Genomic DNA, 14,947 nt, shown 5'->3' on the forward strand with positions numbered 1-14,947 from the left:
AGTATTTAACACATTGTTAAGTACTAACATGTGTTGATGAAACCGAGCCTTGGGAGACTAGAGGATAGGTACATTGATTTTATTTATGCACCTAATGAGCTAAGTTTGATTCGCACACTTTTAATGCCTGCTATTTATTAGAATCAACAAATTTGACCATTTTCGGTCCTCAATTGGCCTGTATCGACTAAGCTCATGGAAAACTACCATGGGTAGTCGTTGCGTCCACCCTGTCAATATTTATAAAGTTGTTAGTTTACAGAATTATTATTCGTACAAGTTTCGAGAGATGGCCCACTCTCTTCATCAGCAAATTTGACATCATCAACCTAAATTCCTCATATTGTAAGATGCATAAACCTAACTTACAGCAAATTTGACATCATCAACCTAAATTCCTCATATTGTAAGATGCATAAACCTAACTTACAACAAAAACACAAATAGTTAAAAACATAACAAAAGAGTTAAAATCAATGTAGAAAAAGAAAGCTATCAAGACTCGTGACATGGAAGCTATTACTACGGATCTTCAAAAAGTACATTCCCAATGTCATTACAAATGAAGTTTATTACAAGAAACAATTACATTTTGTATCATTTAAAATTCATGTTCTCTTTTATTTAAAAAAATCTGTTAGACCTATGATGACAGTGTAGCCAAAAAGGGAGCTGATGAAGTATGCTCGATAACTCTGACAATTTTGCGACTTCCATTCTACCTACAACTGTTTGTAAACTAGCAATATTCTGCGATAGTTTTCCCAGGCAGAACGTAATTTGCATTATTCAGTGGCAAAACACAAACGATTTGACAGTGTGAAGGTTACCTTTCCAATAAGGGTTCAGAGTTACAGTAAAAACTTGTTAATTCGAAGTCGTTGGGACTCAAAAATCGGACTTCGAATTACTGCATGAATTTAACCTTGATTCACAGTTTATACCTTTCAAATGCTATGAAAAAAGAACTATTTCCAAAATGTATCCAAGAAGGTGCATTTATAGTATTCAAATAATGCACTCGGATATCTCACTGGTAAACATAACCTCACGCAACGAAAGAAAGAAAAAAAAAGGACGATTTAAAGACGAGGAGAAATGTACGCTCGCTCCCATGTGCACATGCTTTAATAATTGGATTACTATACTGTATGCATTTTAGATACCTTGTGTTTACACAGAAAGTACCCGATGCCCTTAAAATCGAACTTTCCTATGACTCTATCCTTGTACGATTTTCCGCCATGGCACTTCTCTCGTACTTCAGAAATGTAAACACTGGCCGCGTCACGAAGTATTCTAAGACCCATTAATACATGCAATCACCTCGATTCACAGTTTAAACCTTTCAAATGCCATGGAAAAAAACTATTTCCGAAATGTATCCAACAAGGTGCATTTACAATGTTCAAATAATGCACTTGGATAAATCACTGACAAACATAACCTCACGCAACGAAAGAAAAAAAAAAATCACAGAATTCAAAGACGAGGATAAATTATGCCGGTTCCCCTGTGCAAATGCATTATTTTTTGGGATTTCTTTACTGTTTGCATTTTTATTATAAATGCTTTGTACTGGCATGGAAAGTGCCCGACGCTCTTAAAGCATTGTGGCTTATCGAAGTTTTCAATGACGAGGGGATAAAGTATCTCGCTTCCATGTGCATTGCAACGCACTACTATGACCCCCATCCCTCACACTGTACGATTTTCCGGCTGGAAATTTCTCCTTTAAAAAACCATAAGACCGTTTGGGCTCGCATTAAAATAAAGCAATGCAGTTTCACCGGCAATGTCAATATTGTTCGGTGCCTACAAATTTATTATATTTGCCACGCTTTTTGGTCAACTGTCGACATCACCAGTGTTCGCGGATTCTGTTTTCCCGCACACTGCATGTTGCGTGTTATTACGGCGTTCCTTAAAAGGTTGAACACAAAACAGTTCAGGTTTCATTCAACTTAGCAATCATGAAGCACACTGTAGACCCACCGAAGTGAGTGTAAGTGCGGAAAGCTAACCTTCCACGTGCCGGAACGCGCATTCTATTATGACGCGGAGCAGATAAATTTCGAGTTGACATACTATTGTTTTAAAATGTAAAGGCAGTTTCGAATTAAAGTCTGAATTTCGGTAATGGGGCCGACATTGTACTTCGAATTACGAATTATCCGTATTTCGAATTAAACAATTAAAATAACATGCAAAACTGTATCTCATGTTTCCGGGAACGAGAGCTTCTTCGTGTTAGGCGGGATTTTGAATTAACCGATTTCGAATTATCGAGGTTCTACTGTATTTAGAATGTGATGTTGATTTGAGTCTCATTAAACATCCTACATCATGTTTCCAGAGGAATGGAGGGAAGTTACAAGAAATAATCAAACAAAACAATCTATTTTCAATGTGACTGACTGTAAACAAAAAATTGTTTAAAACTTTGACAGATTTTTAAAGCCTAGATAGATAGATAGATAGATAAAGCCTTTATTTTCTGTGGCAAAGTTAGGGCTCTTGGCCCTTTCTTACACTTAACCACACACATATTATTATTATTATTATTATTATTCCATACAATGACATTAACTTAAAATACTAAGAACTACAAATAACACTAATTTTTAAGACAAAAATTAGAATATATACATGCAAAGAAGAATGAAAGAAAAAGTAACTGCCTACATAATACAGGTTTGAGGAAAAAGAAAAAAAAACAACAAATCAATACACAACAAAAGAAATAAGAATGTAAAAATACTAATAAGCTTAATAAAAATACTAAGTGAAAATTTAACTAATTGTATCTGTACCGGGTGGTACACCTCCACGCCGCTAATTTAAAATGTGCGCCTTTTGAAACTCCTCTGCTGGAGGAACTCTGAACTTTATCTACGCTATTAATTCTCTACCTTCTCAGAAGATGTCACCACGTGGAAAATTTTGAGTTTTAGAACTGTGTCACTTTTGATGTGTTTTTGTTTCGCTTGAAGTAAGAAGTGTGAACCTTCTCTTCTAGAGGACTCTACTGAAGATCAACAATAGTGCAACCTAGTGAGGAGTCAAAGAACTATTTTTTTGGAGAAAATTTAATTTCAAGAGTTTGTTCTTTGTTAAATTTCTTTCTGTCATTGTTTAAGTTGGCAATATTTACCCCTTTCTTCCCCTTGTTATGAATGTAACCAATCCCGAATTTCTTTAATTAATTTCTGACCAATCAGGGGTACCTTCCCCCAACTTGAATCTGTTGCGGGGTCCTATCCAATAAAAACGTTGTGGGCGGGTGTTTTCATTCCCCTAATGCCTAGAACCTTCCACGAGAGGTTATAAACTGCTGATTTTTGGGTCTCCGAGCCACTTCTGTTCCATCTTTCAGTGTGTTAAGTACATAGCAGGGGGCGGGAAGCGCCTCTTTCTTCGGCAGCGGTCAACAACAAGGTAATGGCCGATTAATAACTTCTTTCCTTGCTAGCTCAGCAGTTTAACTTTCGGGGCGGGTTCTAAGCGTTCAACCATGTAACCTTTTCCTAAAATGTAACTACTCTTTTCAGATATTATCTTTTAAAGCTTCATACTGGGATAGAGAGTGCTAACCCTCTCGAGCTCCCACTCCTATTGTTTTGAGGTGAACTTATTTTCTCAACCTATTCTTCGATAACGTAAAACAAAGTGTTCTTTTCTAAGTCACCTCTGTAGTATGGGATTAGCCCTTGCATCAGTGGCCTAAGAGCCAAAGTAGGTCTTAAAATCAAAGTGTATTAGGAGGGCAAGTTCGCCTCCTCTCAAATTTTATTTTAGAGGTCATGTATTAATCTTCTTGTTATTTAACAGACCTCAGTAGGTTGGGTATTTTGCCCCTGTGTATATGTCCTTTGAGGACGGCTTAAAGGTGGAGTTCGGAGTGGCCTATGATAGGCTTGTATTTTTAGGGGGAAGTTGCCCTTTTTGAAAATTGTGTTTCTGCCTCAAGGGGGCTTTTGGATGTAATTGGAAGCAGATGTTTCTGGCATGTTTGGGGGTTTTCGGCCCCTTTGTTGTATGGTGTTCATTGTAAGGTGGGGCTCATTGCTCAAGAATTATGTTTCTGACTTTTGAAGCCCCAAATGGGGTACCTATGTAAATGTATTTGTCAATCGTGTTTCGGCTACTAAGTACCTGTTCTATTTGTTGTTGCCTAATTTTGAAAAGAAAATATAACCTTGTTAAATTTTAAAATTAATTTCACTTTAGTAGCTTGAGACCCGTTCACCACCCCGCACCTTCTTTCATGCATAACTACCACCAAAACACGGTAACAGTATCCTTGCAAGACTAGATCTAAGTTAAATACTGTACTTACTACTAGCTATTTTTAGACTACTTCTACTCCGTAAATACAATGTGGATGTTTTTAATTTAATTTAAATTATTATATTAAACCAATATTTATTTTATTGTGCAATAATCTCATATCATTTTCACACACAATCACTCGTTCCACTCATACAGGTACTGTACCTTGCTGGAAGCACTTAACGAGGAACTGCTGGTAGGAGGTTTTAAATATACTTTTTTGATGCAGCATCCTTGATGTCTTTGGGAAGAGCATTCCACCATCCCGAAGCGGTGATAGTAAACGATCGATGGTATGTGGTTGTTCGGTGGACAGGTATTTCTAGGAGGGACACTGAGCGAGTATCATGGAGATGTAAAGAACCAAGGTGACGAAAATTGCTGGAGAGATAAACAGGGATGTCTTCCGAAAGTACCTGGTACGTAAGAGTATTTGCATGTAGTTTACGCCTGTCGTCTAGTCGTAACCAAGATAATTGTTTATAGTAGGGAGAAACTCGAGCGTCATACCGTAAATCCATAGCATATCTAAGACAAGCATTTTGAGTGCGTTGTAGTTTCAAGCTTAATTCTTTTGTTATATCCGTAAGAATTACATCACAGTAGTCAAAAATGGGAAATAATAATGACCGAACAAGTTGAATTTTTAGTGATCGAGGGAATACATTTCTGAAACGTTTTAAGGGGTGCAAGCCACAATAAACCTTTTTGCAGATATTCTTAACTTGCGCTGACCAGTTTAGAGTTTCCGTTATAATAACACCAAGGTTAGAAACTGATTCACAATAAGGTATAACAGTACTATTTAAAGTTACGGGAGGAATGAAATTTTGTTTTAAAATGTGAAAATTCTTTGATGTACCGATGATAATGGCTTGCGTTTTATGGGGATTTAATTTAAGGTTGTTTTTAATTGCATAGCTATCTATTTGCTCAAGGTCAGCGTTTACATTACATATTGCTTGTTGTATATTATTAGTTCTAGTGTGGTAATAAATTTGCAGATCATCAGCATAAAGATGGTACTTGCAGTGCTTAATTGATCTGGTGATATCATTTATATATAAAGTGAATAGGAGAGGGCCTAGGACTGACCCTTGTGGAACACCAATATTTTTTGTTCGCCACGTTGATTTATTATTATTTGCAACCACACACTGCCGGCGGTTTCTGAGGTAAGAATAGAAAAATTCCAGCACTTTCTGACTAAAGTTTAAGGACTGTAATTTGGAAAGAAGCAACCTAGGATCGACAGTATCAAATGCGCTACTGAAATCTAAAAGAGTAAGTATTGTCACTTGTTTGTTGTCCATTGCATATCTAATGTCATCTGTCACTTTCAGCAGAGCTGTCATGGTACTATGTTTTTTCTTAAAGCCTGATTGGTAAGAGTCGAGTAAAGCATATTTATGCAAGTACGTAAGGATTTGCTCATGTACCAGGCGTTCCAGCACTTTGGACAGGGGTGGTAGGATAGAAACTGGTCGGTAATCTGAAGGAATACTGGGTCCATCCTTTTTTGGGATTGGGATGACGAGGGCATCCTTCCACGCCGTAGGGAAAATTCCTTGGGTTAAACAGTAGTTAATAATGTGTGTTACGATCGGCAGGATGGCACCAATGATATATTTGTAGAAAGACAGAGGTATGCCATCGTGTCCAGCAGCATCTGATCTGAGAGAATACATAACTCGTTTTACGTCATTTATACCAACCTCTTTAAACACAAATGTATCTTGAATTGGCATAAAATGAATATTATTATTATTATTATTATTATTATTATTATTATTATTGTTATAAAAATTATTATTATTACTTGTACAGTTATGAAAATTATTATCATTATTATTATTATTATTATTATTATTTGCTCTTACAGTGGATTCGGCCGACGTGAAGTGTAAATTTAAGTCATCAAGGGATACATTCGGCGCCTGCTTTGTTAACGTTCGACCTATACCCATCGTTCGTAATTGTTTCCATATTTCTGTCGAGTTCTTGCATTTCGATACTTGACATGTGTTTATATTTACTGTTTCTGATTAACTGTTTAACCCTGTTGCGGAGAACGCGGTAATTTTCAAAGTCATTAGCATTACCCGTTCGTTTAAACCTTCTGTACCATGAGTCACGCTTTGCCATTTCTGATTTAATCTCACTAGTCAGCCACGGAGAAGGTGGTCGAGTCACCCGGATCTCTTTCTTGGGAGCAAATCTGTCATACAGTTTATAGTTTATTTATTTTTACGTCAATATCATCCATGTGTAAAATATCGTTCCACGGCAGATAATATGCTTCGTGTCTTATTCTTTCCTTGTCCAGATTTTTTATATCCCTGCGTGTTATATATTTAGTTTCATATTTTGGCATCTTTAATGAATAGCAGACATATATTAGATCATGGGTAGAAATACCTGGCACTGTAAGCTGTCCGTGATTTAAAACTTTCTGAGTATTGCTAGTTATGATGAAGTCAATCAAAGTATGAGTCGTCCGGTTTACTGTATGTAGATGGTTAGTAGCATTTAGATGTAGGATGTTCAGGTCTAAGCTAAAGAACATATTTTGTAAATGTAATGAGTCGTTTGTCGCAGTCAGCAGATTTGTATTAAAATCTCCAAGTATAATTATATTTTCGTACAGTGGAATTAACTTTGCTAAGCAAATTTCAAGGTCCGATATATGTCTTACGTCTGGGGGTTTGTAAACTACTCCGATCAGTACTTTTTGATTGTTAGCTAAAACTTCTATAAACATAAACTCAGGTCGATTGGGAATCGTCTGGTCTGAAGTAGCCACTATTTTACTTTTGAGATCATTACGACAGTATATAGCACACCCTCCCCCTATACGTTTTCTTCGGTCTAGACGATGTAAAGTCATGTTATTTAATTCAACCAGGCCTGAGTTAAGTGAGGGTTGTAACCAAGTCTCAGTTACACATATGCAGTGCAAGGTATTACTATCATGAAAGAGGGATTGTATTTCGTCAATGTGAGCCATTAACGATTGCGCGTTAATATGACAACACTGTAGGGCTCGCCGATATCTTGAAAGACTTTCCCTGAGAATGTTTCCCGCTGACGCTGCTGAAGGGTAGGGTGAGGGGGGCGACTGGGAAAGGGGTGGGAGCGGGTCACTGACATCAAGGTTACCACAATCGGTAGAAATAGCACTTGTATTGTGACTAGCCATTATCTAGAAAAGACTTCTGCTTACTCACCTTGTTTTCACCACAAGTACTTCCAGGGGCACAATCACATTCACTCACACACATACACGCACATTTACTTAAAACTACAACATTATCCATTAATGCCATCTCAGTAATGAGTCCGTATCAATGCTCACTCGTGTTTTACATTAAACTAACAAGTTGTACCATTGTTGTAATTAACACCTTTCGTCCATTGTCACATAGCACAACAATGCGACCGTCCTGGCTCCAGACACGATTTAGGCCAAAGTGATCTCGTGCACGATTTAAAATGTTTTTCCTGGTAGCCATGAGCGATTCCGTCAGGAGAAGGTGCGTGCCTTTTAGCCGACGTTTAGCCCTCCAAATGCGGTCACGATCCTGGTACCGCAGGAACTTAATAATCAGTGGGCGTTTACCCGTGGCAACCACATCAGCCGTTGTTCGTTTCGGAACACCTAGGCGATGGCAACGGTCAATGTCTGACATATTAAGCTCGATATCCAGTTTTTCTTTAATAGTTGATAATACTTTAGCGTACACGTTTTCACCTGGTGCTTCCGGGACGCCATGCAAAATTAGACAGTTTCGGCGGCTGTATTGTTCCGCTTCGTCCATCCGTTCTCTTTGCTCGTCCAGCTTTTCTTCTATTTTTAAAATATTGTTTTTTATGTCTTTCAGTTCACCAGACACTTTCTCTTGAAACGCACAGAACTCCTCCTCCAGCCGCTGTAGTTTCTCCTCCCGGTTGGCGCTGCTGGTCGCCTCCTTGAGTTGGGCGCGAAAATGCTGCATCGCATCTTCAATTGCCGATACCTTTTGAACTACATCCCGTAGCGTCATGATTTTTGTCAGTATTGGACGGTGATTATTAAAACTATGGAGATTAGGTCGCGAACGGCAAGATAAACAGCAACTATCTTGCAGATTTACGAGTTAGCCTTGACACACACTTTACACTATGACTGAGCTCTCCGCCATCTTGCCATTGTACCAGAAAAAATGCCCACTGCCAACAAGACCTATCAGACGCATTTTTGCAGATAGATCTACATCTCAGTTTATTACAATTTAAGTTACTGAGCTAGATACTCAAGCCATGAAGTTACTGTTCAAATAAAGATGCAAAAAGTGAAAAAGGATCATCAACTAGATATGGGCATGCCTATCTAACAACTGAAAATTTTGTTCAAGGCCCCAACCCCAATCTCTCCTGCAATGTACGACCTGCTTCTGTATCTTTAAGATTCAAATCAATCAATCAATCAATCAATCAATCAATCAATCAATCAATCAATCAATCAATCAATACTGATCTGCATTTAGGGCAGTCGCCCAGGTGGCAGATTCCCTATCTCTTGCTTTCCTAGCCTTTTCCGAAATGATTTCAAAGAAATTGGAAATTTATAGAACATCTCCCTTGGTAAGTTATTCCAATCCCTAACTCCCCTTCCTATAAATGAATATTTGCCCCAGTTTGTCCTCTTGAATTCCAACTTTATCTTCATATTGTGATCTTTCCTACTTTTATAAACGCCTTTCAAACTTATTCGTCTACTAATGTCATTCCACGCCATCTCTCCGCTGACAGCTCGGAACATACCACTTAGCCGAGCAGCTCTTCTTCTTTCTCTCAATTCTTCCCAACCCAAACAATGCAACATTTTTGTAACGCTACAATTTTGTCGGAAATCACTCAGAACAAATTGATCTGCTTTTCTTTGGATTTTTTCCAGTTCTTGAATCAGGTAATCCTGGTGAGGGTCCCATACACTGGAACCATACTCTAGTTGAGGTCTTACCAGAGACTTATATGCCCTCTCCTTTACATCCTTACTACAACCCCTAAACACCCTCATAACCATGTGCAGAGATCGGTACCCTTTATTTACAATCCCATTTATGTGATTACCCCAATGAAGATCTTTCCTTATATTAACACCTAGATACTTACAATGATCCCCAAAAGTAACTTTCACTCCATCAACGCAGTAATACTCATTGGCTGAATGGTCAGCGTACTGGCCTTCGGTTCAGAGGGTCCCGGGTTCGATTCCCGGCCGGGTCGGGGATTTTAACCTTCATTGGTTAATTCCAATGGCTCGGGGGCTGGGTGTATGTGCTGTCCCCAACATCCCTGCAACTCACTCACCACACATAACACTATCCTCCACCACAATAACACGCAGTTACCTACACATGGCAGATGCCGCCCACCCTCATCGGAGGGTCTGCCTTACAAGGGCTGCACTCGGCTAGAAACAGCCACACGAAATTATTATTATAACGCAGTAATTAAAACTGAGAGGTCTTTTCCTATTTGTGAAACTCACAGCCTGACTTTTAACCCCGTTTATCAACATACCATTGCCTGCTGTCCATCTCACAACATTTTCGACATCACGTTGCAGTTGCTCACAATCTTGTAACTTATTTATCACTCTATAGAGAATAACATCATCCGCAAAAAGCCTTACCTCCGATTCCACTCCTTTACTCATATCATTTATATATATAAGAAAACATAAAGGCCCGATAACATTGCCCTGAGGAACTCCCCTCTCAACTATTACAGGGTCAGACAAAACTTCACCTACTCTAACTCTCTGAGATCTATTTGCTAGAAATATAGCAACCCATTCAGTCACTCTTTTGTCTAGTCCAATTGCACTCATTTTTGCCAGTAGTCTCCCATGATCCACCCTATCAAATGCTTTAGACAGGTCAATCGCGATACAGTCCATTTGACCTCCAGAATCCAAGATATCTGCTATATCTTGCTGGAATCCTACAAGTAGAGCTTCAGTGGAACAATCTTTCCTAAAACCGAATTGCCTTCTATCGAACCAGTTATTAATTTCACAAACATGTCTAATATAATCAGAAAGAATGCCTTCCCAAAGCTTACATACAATGCATGTCAAACTTACTGGCCTGTAATTTTCAGCTTTATGTCTATCACCCTTTCCTTTATACACAGGGGCTACTATAGCAACTCTCCATTCATCTGGTATAGCTCCTCTGACCAAACAATAATCAAATAAGTACTTCAGATATGGTACTATATCCCAACCCATTGTCTTTAGTATATCCCCAGAGATCTGATCAATTCCAGTCACTTTTCTAGTTTTCAACTTTTGTATCTTATTGTAAATGTCATTGTTATCATACGTAAATTTTATTACTTCTTTGGCCTTAGTCTCTTCCTCTATCTCGACATTATCCTTGAAACCAACGATCTTTACATACTGCTGACTGAATACTTCTGCCTTTTGAAGATCTTCACATACACACTCCCTTTGTTCATTAATTATTCCTGGAATGTCCTTCTTGGAACCTGTTTCTGCCTTAAAATACCTATACATACCCTTCCATTTTTCACTAAAATTTGTATGACTGCCAATTATGCTTGCCATCATGTTATCCTTAGCTGCCTTCTTTGCTAGATTCAATTTTCTAGTAAGTTCCTTCAATTTCTCCTTACTTCCACAGCCATTTCTAACTATTTCTTTCCAGTCTGCACCTCCTTCTTAGTCTCTTTATTTCTCTATTATAATAAGGTGGGTCTTTACCATTCCTTACCACCCTTAAAGGTACAAACCTGTTTTCGCATTCCTCAACAATTTCTTTAAACCCATCCCAGAGTCTGTTTACATTTTTATTTACCGTTTTCCACCGATCATAGTTACTTTTTAGAAACTGCCTCATGTCTGCTTTATCAGCCATATGGTACTGCCTAACAGTCCTACTTTTAAGACCTTCCTTTCTATCACATTTATTTTTAACTACCACAAAAACAGCTTCATGATCACTAATACCATCTATTACTTCAGTTTCCCTATAGAGCTCATCTGGTTTTATCAGCACCACATCCAGGATATTTTTCCCTCTGGTTGGTTCCATCACTTTCTGAATCAGCTGTCCTTCCCATATTAACTTATTTGCCATTTGTTGGTCATGCTTCCTGTCGTTCGCATTTCCTTCCCAATTGACATCTGGCAAATTCAGATCTCCTGCTACAATCACATTTCTATCCATGTCGTTTCCCACATAGCTGACTATCCCATCAAATAATTCCGAATCCGCGTCAGTGCTACCCTTTCTCGATCTGTACACTCCAAATATATCAAGTTGCCTATCATTTTTAGAAATGAGCCTTACACCTAGAATTTCATGTGTCTCATCTTTAACTTTTTCGTAGCTTACAAATTCTTCTTTCACCAGAATGAACACTCGCCCTCCCACCTTTCCTATCCTATCTCTACGATACACACTCCAGTGCCGTGAGAAAATTTCTGCATCCATTATATCATTTCTCAGCCATGATTCAACTCCTATTACAATATCTGGTAAATATATATCTATTAAATTACTTAATTCTATTCCTTTCTTTACAATACTTCTACAGTTCAGCACTAACAATTTTATGTCATCCCTACTTGATTTCCAGTTCCCTGTTCCCTTATCACCGCTCCCTAGGCCATCCCGTTTCCATGAATGTACCTCCCTATTACCATTCCAAACAAATTTCCTAACTTATATGTACCACTGCGGTTTAAATGAAGGCCATCTGAGCGCAGATCCCTATCTCTTACCCTTCTCATTAATCCTGAAGCTAAGAGATTTTACAACTTGATGTTGGATGGACTGAGTGCAATGAGAAGCACGACGACATGTAGTTCAACTTCATCAACAATAATAACGACTAAAGGTAACATACTATTTATCTACACCAACAATCATTTTTACCAGCTTATACCCGATTTCACCATACCATGATCAAATAACATTATTTAATTTTATACACAGTTGCATCGATCCAGAAGAAAATGCAGGAAAGCCGTCCACGCTGGTTTGTGCATGTGTTGCCAATGCTGTACAAAGCACCCAAATCTAAAAATTTTAAGACTATCAAAGACTTTGAACTTATTTCTACGAAGCTTCTCAGCTACTGTTTTTTATTTTATTCGTGAATGACAAGTTGTCAATCTTATACTAATTACATATTCAAACCTGGACATTTAGCATAAATATGCTTTGTATTTTAACTTGTTATAGATAGTTTTAATTACGAGGGTCAATTTTGTGTCTTTGTATAATGACCCTATTTGGCTGATGATGACGTCCATAGATGTTGAAACCGGTACCATTTAATAAAAGAGGTTGTAATTTTAATCAGCAACATATCTTATATTCAAAAAGTGGATCTTGTACAATTTCACTTATTGTTTCGTAATCTCTATTCAATACCGAAAAAACATGAAATTCTTGACTTTAAATACATGTGTTGCAGGTCCAAGACAATACATTGGTAAAGTCAGCGTACATCAGAAGTCAATGGAAAACGACAGAAGGGATGACCAAGACAGCGATGGACTGCTACAGTGCACAATGATCTGAAGGCTGTAAATCTCCATCCAGACATAGCCACCAGGCAGGACAAACGTTAAAGAAATGGAAGACGAAGTAGTAGTAGTAGTCTGGAGAATCCTTCCTAATGAAACTGCCTATTGAGAGTTTGACCCAATCACCAGCACAATGAAGAAGAAAAGACTCTTCGTATTTCTTTCACATCTTGCAACTGCCAGGAAACAGGATTTTAATGACAACTGGTGATGAGAAATCTTGGAAAGAAGACAGGAGGACAATGGATCCATGAAATTCAGCAAGATCTCAAAGCAGTTAGGCTTGAGATAGCAGATGCAAAGAACAAAAATAAAATCAACACCCTTCTTAAGATTTGCAAATTTTCAACAGAAATGACACACAGAAGGACTATAGCCATTTTGGCCTAATTGAGAAAATTACAATCTGAACAAATGAAAAAGTACTGAGCAGATCATAAGAACCAAACAGTACAACTTTCAAAGAGAAAGAACGTGGAACAACTCAAACAGCCCAATGTGATCAATAAAGTTAATAATATGTACCATTATTTATTATTTACATTTTATGGCCTTCATTGGACCACTCTAGCCAACTTTATACAAATAATTTTTCAGTTTCCTGTCAGCCCAGTACTTTTTCATTCTCTCTGATCTTATCCTTCTTTCTTCATCGGAAATCACCCTTCCTATTGTCTGTTTGTTGATTCTGATTTGCAGTCTTGATTTTGTCGGTTTTGTATCTTAAAAATTAAGTTTCTAACACTGTAATTATACTGGATTTACACTGAAATTTTTTGTTCAATGGACTTCTTCCCTCTAAACCTTCATTTACATTGTTAATTTTTGGGGAAACTAGACGATCATTGAAAACACTCATAAAAAATTTGATTCATATAATTTTCTATTCAGTTGTTTTTATTTTTCAGGTATAACCTGTTATTATATGTTTTCTTTTTCAGGTTTCTAAACTTTTATATTCATAAATTAGGTTCAACAGACTGAAGAACGTAACAGTTATAAATTAAGAGTCAAACTAGGAAATGGCTTCCACTACAACAAATCATGTCCATTAAATACAAGTTCAAAGTTCTTCATTATCTTACCTTTGATCCAGCTATATATCCACCAGCAGAGCCAAAACTTTTTGTAAATGTTCCCATTAAGATATCCACATCATTAGGGTCACAGCCATAGTAATCACAAACGCCTCTGCCTCTTTCGCCCATGGCACCAACGCTGTGTGCTTCATCTAGATAGATATAGGCCTACAACAACAAAAAAAGCAAACAAGACTTAATACATGTAATAAATATGCAAAAATCTAAGCTACATATTAGCACACCACCCAACTGACGAGCCTAACTTAGCACACGAGGGCGAAACGCAGGCAACCAGGAATGAGTTAGCTGGAAAATTTATAATGTCCAATAACGGACCATTATATTGGTATTATAAATTTACTCATTCGGGACAAATATTTTAGGTTCCCTACGGGAATCAACATCTACATCAAGTGTTGTCATCATCGAGTAGGTTTTTGATCTGTTATTTTTTCTTGCTTAGTCCTTCTGCCTTGTAAGTACAGTACTTCTCTTGATAGCATGCTATGATTCTACATGTAAACGCATTAGGTACAAATTTCATCAGAGTACATTTCTTTTATTTCATTCTGAGTTTTTATAGTCATTGTTCTACCCAAATAGCCCTTGGCATTGTACTGTTCCCCTGTCTGGCTAAATAGTTATCACACAAAACTGACCGACGTTCAACTGAAGCTATGAGTATTATTTATAGGCACAGTAAAATCCAACTTTCTAGCTGTCATCCCTGAGTCATATTCCTCCACCTCATCTGCTCTATGCAGAGAGAATTGGATAATAAATACGGAGCTAATCAACCAATCCACGACAATACTGCAAACTCCAAAGTAAACAAGCTCCATTCTAGACATCCTCCGATAAGGAAAGCTGAAGACCTGGCAGTAACAATGGATTACCAACTCTCTACCACAGCTGCACAATTTTCTGA

At 37.8% G+C, this 14,947-nt stretch overlaps 1 protein-coding gene across 3 annotated transcripts in view; it reads right to left on the minus strand.

The window, feature by feature from the left end:
* Window positions 1–14,947, minus strand: part of lace (serine palmitoyltransferase long chain base subunit) — a 234,107-nt gene that overhangs the window by 58,989 nt on the left and 160,171 nt on the right. For all 3 annotated transcript variants that reach the window (XM_067153519.2, XM_067153521.2, XM_067153522.2), the window contains exon 8: window positions 14,023–14,184. In XM_067153519.2, the coding sequence (XP_067009620.2) occupies window positions 14,023–14,184 (162 nt within the window). The remainder of the gene's footprint in view (window positions 1–14,022; window positions 14,185–14,947) is intronic.

The sequence above is a fragment of the Anabrus simplex genome, chromosome 9, assembly GCF_040414725.1.
Source record: "Anabrus simplex isolate iqAnaSimp1 chromosome 9, ASM4041472v1, whole genome shotgun sequence".
NCBI lineage: Eukaryota > Metazoa > Arthropoda > Insecta > Orthoptera > Tettigoniidae > Anabrus > Anabrus simplex.